Genomic DNA, 6,264 nt, shown 5'->3' with positions numbered 1-6,264 from the left:
GGTAGAGGTAATCTAAAACACCAAATTCCGTTTATGCACTTATTCTTATTATTTGTGGGTCATAAGGAGGTAATAAACAAATTATTTATTTTAAACACGGTCCAAACACGAACCAGGTGGTGTGTGGATCCCCAAAAATGCAGATTAAGATGAACTGAGTTCAAAAAATCATTTATTTTTTATAAAAATGAAGTATCAACAAAGTATACACATAAATCATTGGCAACAACAAAGCCAGGAAAACCAGACATGAACAGAAAGCGCTTGCAAACTGATCATCCAATTGACTGGATGTGATCAGGCAAGGCACATCTATAAATGGTACTACAGTTGACAGAAACAAACCCCAGTGACAAAAAGGAAGGAAAGAAGGAAGGAAGGAAGGAAGGAAGGAAGGAAGGGTCTTTCCACTTGAATTCCACAATTAAGTGATCCACTTATTTTATCCAGATTTATTGTGGAATGGCATAATTAATAAAGTTAAGTCGGGGGAAAAAAAGTTAAAAAAACAAAATAAAAACCTCACAAATAAGTGATCTTAGTGTGAATGATATATGACAAAATCATGAAACTTTGGCAAAATTTTAATACTTCTTTGTTTTGTTTAGAAATGTATTTCCAAATTTAGCGGGATTGTATGTGGATGACAGCAGCATGGTGAAGAGCAGTAGTACGGGGACAAATAAGTATGGAGCATATATGGCAGCAAGCATCCAACGTTCCTGCCATGTCTGTGGAGACCACCCTCTTTCAACAGTGGAGTTATGAAAAAGGATGTGGGACAGAATCGGGATCAATGTGGTAGCAACATGCGTGGAATAAATAATGGCCGGAGTCCTGATCCAGTGACAGCTCCCTGAAAGAGAGGAAACACTTTTGATCAAAAGGGTAACAATTTTATCTTGACATGAGCCATATTTCTATGGGACAGAGCTGCAGTATTTGTGTATTTGTACAGCATTAATGTATTTGTCATGTTTCACTGACTGAAAATCTACAGCCCCAGATCCATCCATCATCTACCGCTTATCCGGGGCCGGGTCGCGGGGGCAACAGCTTTAGCAGGGAAGCCCAGACTTCCCTCTCCCTAGCTACTTCTTCCAGCTCTCCCCGGGGGATCCCGAGGCGTTCCCAGGCCAGCTGGGTGACGTAGTCTCTCCAGCGTGTCCTGGGTCTTCCTCGGGGTCTCCTCCCGGTGGGACATGCCCGGAACACCTCACCAGGGAGGCGCTCAGGAGGCATCCGAATCAGATGCCCAAGCCACCTCATCTGGCTCCTCTCGATTTGGAGGAGAAGCGGCTCGACTCTGAGCCCCTCCCGGATGACCGAGCTCCTCACCTTATCTCTAAGGGAGAGCCCGGACACCCTGCGGAGAAAACTCATTTCGGCCGCTTGTATCCGGGATCTCGTTCTTTCGGTCACGACCCATAGCTCGTGGCCATAGATGAGGGTTGGGACGTAGATCGACCGGTAAATTGAGAGCTTCGCCCTTTGGCTCAGCTCCTTCTTCACCACGACAGACCGATACAACGTCCGCATCACAGCAGACGCTGCACCGATCCGCCTGTCGATCTCTCGCTCCCTCCTGCCCTCACTCGTGAACAAGACCCCAAGATACTTAAACTCCTCCACTTGGGGTAATATCTCCTCCCCGACCCGGAGGGGGCACTCCACCCTTTTCCGACTGAGGACCATGGTTTCAGATTTGGAGGTGCTGATTCTCATCCCAACCGCTTCACACTCGGCTGCGAAACGCTCCAGTGAGAGTTGTAGAGCCCCGTTTGAAGGAGCCAACAGCACCACATCATCTGCAAAAAGCAGGGATGTAATACTGAGGCCCCCAAAACGGACACCCTCAACGCTTCGGCTGCGCCTAGAAATTCTGTCCATAAAGGTTATGAACAGAATCGGCGACAAAGGGCAGCCTTGGCGGAGTCCTACCCCCACTGGAAACGGTTCCGACTCACTGCCGGCAATGCGAACCAAACTCTGACATCGGTGGTATAGTGACCGAACAGCCCGTATCAGGGGGTTCGGTACCCCACACCCACGAAGCACCCCCCACAGAACTCCCCGAGGGACACGGTCAAACGCCTTCCCCAAGTCCACAAAACACATGTAGACTGGTTGGGCGAATTCCCACATACCCTCAAGGACCCTGCTAAGGGTGTAGAGCTGGTCCACTGTTCCACGGCCGGGACGAAAACCACACTGCTCCTCCTCAATCTGAGGCTCGACTTCCTGACGGACCCTCCTCTCCAGCACCCCCGAATAGACCTTACCAGGGAGGCTGAGGAGTGTGATCCCTCTGTAGTTGGAACACACCCTCCGGTCCCCCTTTTTAAAAAGAGGGACTACCACCCCGGTCTGCCAATCCAGAGGCACTCTCCCTGTTGACCACGCGATGTTGTAGAGGCGTGTCAACCAGGACAGCCCCACAACATCCAGAGCCTTGAGGAACTCTGGGCGGATCTCATCCACCCCTGGGGCCTTGCCACAGAGGAGCTTTTTAACCACATCGGTGACTTCAACCACAGAGATAGGAGAGCCCACCTCAGAGTCCTCGGACTCTGCTTCCTCCAAGGAAGGCGTGTTGGTGTCAGGACCCGTCCACCCACCCGAAGGCGGAGGGAGGCAACCTTCTCGTCTACCGGTGTGAACCCCAATGTACAGGCACTGAGCCGGGGGGCAATGAGTATGCCCACACCTGCTCTGCGCCTCTCACCGTGAGCAACTCCAGAGTGGAAGAGAGTCCAACCCCTCTCGAGAGAACTGGTACCAGAACCCAGGCTGTGTGTGGAGGCAAGTCCGACTATATCCAGTCGGAAATTCTCTGCCTCACACACCAGCTCGGGCTCCTTCGCTGCCAGAGAGGTGACATTCCATGTCCCAAGAGCTAGCTTCTGCAGCCGAGGATCGGACCGCCAGGGTCCCCGTCTTTGGCTGCCGCCCAGCTCACATAGCACCCGACCCCTTTGGCCCCTCTCATGGGTGGTGAGCCCATGGGAAGGGGGACCCACGTTGCCTCTTCGGGCTGTGCCCGGCCGGGCCCCATGGGTGTAGGCCCGGCCACCAGGCGCTTGCCAACGAGCCCCACCTCCAGGCCTGGCTCCAGAGTGGGGCCCCGGTGACCCGCGTCCGGGCAAGGGAAACCTTGGTCCATATATTGTAGTCATCATAAGGGTCTATGAGCCATGCTTTGTCTGGCCCCTCACCTAGAACCTGTTTGCCATGGGTGACCCTGCCAGGGGCATAAAGCCCCAGACAACTTAGCTCCTAGGATCATTGGGACACGCAAACCCCTCCACCACGGTAAGGTGACGGCTCACGGAGGGGCCCCAGATGAAACAGTAAAAATCTCTTGGTCAGGATCTGTTTGTTCAAGGTCATTGGCCATTGATATGTGATACTGAGCAATCAGTTACATAACAACCGTTTGTCAGTCGAATTTTAGTTTTTATTTGTGACAGTACAGTATGCTTTGAGGAAAAATGGCCTCAAAGAGTAGGTTTATATATTTTTTTTATTTCTGTTGAATTTGTTTTTTCGAACTATCAAGAAAGTACTAAATCAAAATCCTAAAAGGTGCTTAAATAACACAAAGTTGATTTTTTAATCAAGCTGATTCTCAACCGAGAAAGGTTTTTGTACAGCCGTATATCCCGCCTCCAAACACATTGTCGCTCTGTGACTGGTCAGGCTACGTGGAAATCAGAAATCAGGGGTCTTGGGACAAGACGGATTCATGATGTTTTGTGAACTGACAAATAGCTTGCAGGCGAGGTTATGGGTCCACTGTATATCCTCAAACCATCTAATGAACATTTTCATAAACACATGTCAAAAATCATGAAGTTTAATTTAGGACATTTAACGGTAACAACATTTTGACATTAAAAGTTTGAACATATTCATTCGTCAAGCCCCCTCGCTGCCCATCTTTAAAACCCGCCTCAAAACTCACTTGTATTCTTTGGCATTTGACTCGGCATGACCCAAATTATGATCTTAGTTATACTGTTTGGTGCTTTCTACCGTCTTTGTTACGGAGTTGTTGCTGTTGTATAGAGAACGTTGGTTGCTCCATGTATAGCACTTTGTGTGCAGCGATGGCTGTTTGAAAGTGCTCTATAAATACAGTTGAGTTGAGAAAATATGACTTTAAGATATATTTTTCTTAGTACCAATTATTATCGTAAATGATAACTGCCAACATTTTTATACTCACCAGTAAAAGAAAATGACTGTAAAAATTAATTAATATGGCATGTCGTTGCCATTTCACACACATACAAACATTTTATCAGAGTATCAAAGACGAGTTCAGAAAATTACTTGTTGCAACGCATTGGTGATTAGCGTTATATTTTTAAGTAATTATGGTAATACGTTTCAAGAACGTTCGAGTAAGAGTGGACGATTTGGTAAGCTTACCTTTAAGGAAAGCATATGCTGCAATCGGGAAGAAAGGCAATTGTAGCAGACCTTCACAGACGATGAAAGATTTGAACCACTCTGGGGGGTGCAGGAGCATTGGATCTTTGAATTCCTTTGAATACCACTGGAGTAGGTCTCTCAGCTAGAGCAAAGACATTACGGACAGATATTATACGGACGAATGTGTCAAGGCCACCTGAAAGGGTACTTAAACCTCATCTATTGTGCAGCACTTACAGCTTCGGGATAAAAATATCCCGGTAGAACAGTTTGCAAGTCAATAAATAACGTGATAGGAATGTGAGATATAAAATAGAAAGCAAATATTTTTTCTAATAAACGAATCCTGTTCATCCTCGCTAAGCAATGAACAAACATAAAAAACAGATTTATTAGAGGACACGGAAAGCCCTTCCAGACAAATCAATGTAGCTCCTCTCCAAGCTTAGGGAACTCAAATTGTGCAACTCAGTTCAACCATAGACTTGTATAGATGCCGCGGTGACTGTGTCCACAACATAGACATCCATAGATTCCGGATCGATTCGCCGTAACTACCTTTCAAATGTAGGATACGTTGTTTCAATTCATTGTTTCACCATTTGAAGATTCGTTTGGGATTGTCAGGGCAGGAGGAGGCAGTGGCATCACAGCGTCAGTCTCTCGACATTTTTATGATCAATTGTAACGCAACAGTTTAGTTATGCACGCAGCGAGAAGTGAAGCCACTTGCGCTGCGGCCATGTTATGTTGGCACTTTGCAAGCGTGCTTAACTGAAGCACTTCCACTGTTCCGAGGCTTTTAAATGTTATTTTCTGTCTGTACGGTGAAAATGTAACGTTGTGTGTCGTACAGCTGGACCAATAAGTATCTGAGAAACGCGGAATGCACATTTCATCAGTATGTGATTATGTGCTACTCAATGAAATCTTTGTACAAGTAGTCAGAAGCATGAAAATGTAATGAAAACAAAGACCACCATGGGAAAAAATCGCTGTGAAATGAAAACCTCCAAACAACGTACGTCACGATTGACGACACTAAAATAATATACTCTGTTCGATTCACACAGTCAAGTTTGTTCTTTGAGAGACTCTCGTTATTCCATAGAGGGATCCTAGCAAATCACGCACTGATAACATTATTTTCAGTGAAAAAAACTTTTGAAAAAGTTGTCATTCGGAGTGGCAACATAAGGTGGATGGTCCCTGGCTTCAACCACGAGGGGCCAAGGACCCTGAGTTCAGCGAACGAGTTCATACGAAGTCATTCGACAATGGCGACCCCATCAGACACAGATCGTGAACGGCAAAACATAATTTGAGAGAGTCTAAAGAAATATTATGCTTTAAAAATATTATTACATTTATTTAGTTATTCAAAATAACTTCAGGTAACACAATGTGATTTGTACTGACTGCACGAGGATATGTCGTTATCTTCTTGAATGAAGTTTTTGGCAAACTGAATGAAATGTTTTGAAGACAATATAAATTATGAAGGTTTGCTGGAGGTCAATAAATGATGTGTTAAACCAGGACAAACACAAATGATCAGAATCACTTCAGCCATCTTTGCTGTCAACATTTGCCTAAAACGCTTATCGGTTGGAATTGGCAGGATAATTTACACTTTACACTTTCACTGGAATGCAGTAAAATGCACATATCAGTGGCTTTCCATCAGGGCCTTCAAGGCCTCGGCAGCTTTATACAGTATCAGAAACACGGACCGAAATTTACAATTTACCGGTAAATGAAGTGGAAATAATTTATTCCCAATAGTCTTTTGTCTTTATTTTTCAAGAAAAACTGGACTTTGTGCGG

The 6,264-nt window shown here is 45.9% G+C and overlaps 1 protein-coding gene across 1 annotated transcript; it reads right to left on the bottom strand.

The window, feature by feature from the left end:
* Positions 1-155: 155 nt before the first annotated feature.
* On the bottom strand, positions 156-4,914 carry tmem97 (transmembrane protein 97). Its single transcript, XM_052081180.1, has 3 exons — positions 4,675-4,914; positions 4,435-4,579; positions 156-856 (listed from the first exon to the last, which is right to left on the bottom strand). The coding sequence occupies exons 1-3, from the start codon at positions 4,813-4,815 to the stop codon at positions 585-587; spliced, it is 558 nt and encodes a 185-aa protein (XP_051937140.1). The 5' UTR covers positions 4,816-4,914; the 3' UTR covers positions 156-584.
* Positions 4,915-6,264: the final 1,350 nt, after the last annotated feature.

The sequence above is a fragment of the Hippocampus zosterae genome, chromosome 11, assembly GCF_025434085.1.
Source record: "Hippocampus zosterae strain Florida chromosome 11, ASM2543408v3, whole genome shotgun sequence".
Lineage (NCBI taxonomy): Eukaryota > Metazoa > Chordata > Actinopteri > Syngnathiformes > Syngnathidae > Hippocampus > Hippocampus zosterae.
Note: the sequence above shows the minus strand (reverse complement) of the source record. Positions and strands in the feature narration are given on the sequence as shown.

Bases quoted from the DNA above. Each gene is read 5' to 3' on its own strand.
- tmem97 (XM_052081180.1), bottom strand. From the start codon at position 4,815: ATGTTTGTTCATTGCTTAGCGAGGATGAACAGGATTCGTTTATTAGAA. The intron at 4,580-4,674 runs GTAAGTGCTGCA...TCTTTGCTCTAG, and splicing joins GATATTTTTATCCCGAAGCT to CTGAGAGACCTACTCCAGTG. The intron at 857-4,434 runs GTAAGCTTACCA...CCTCTCTTTCAG, and splicing joins AGCATATGCTTTCCTTAAAG to GGAGCTGTCACTGGATCAGG.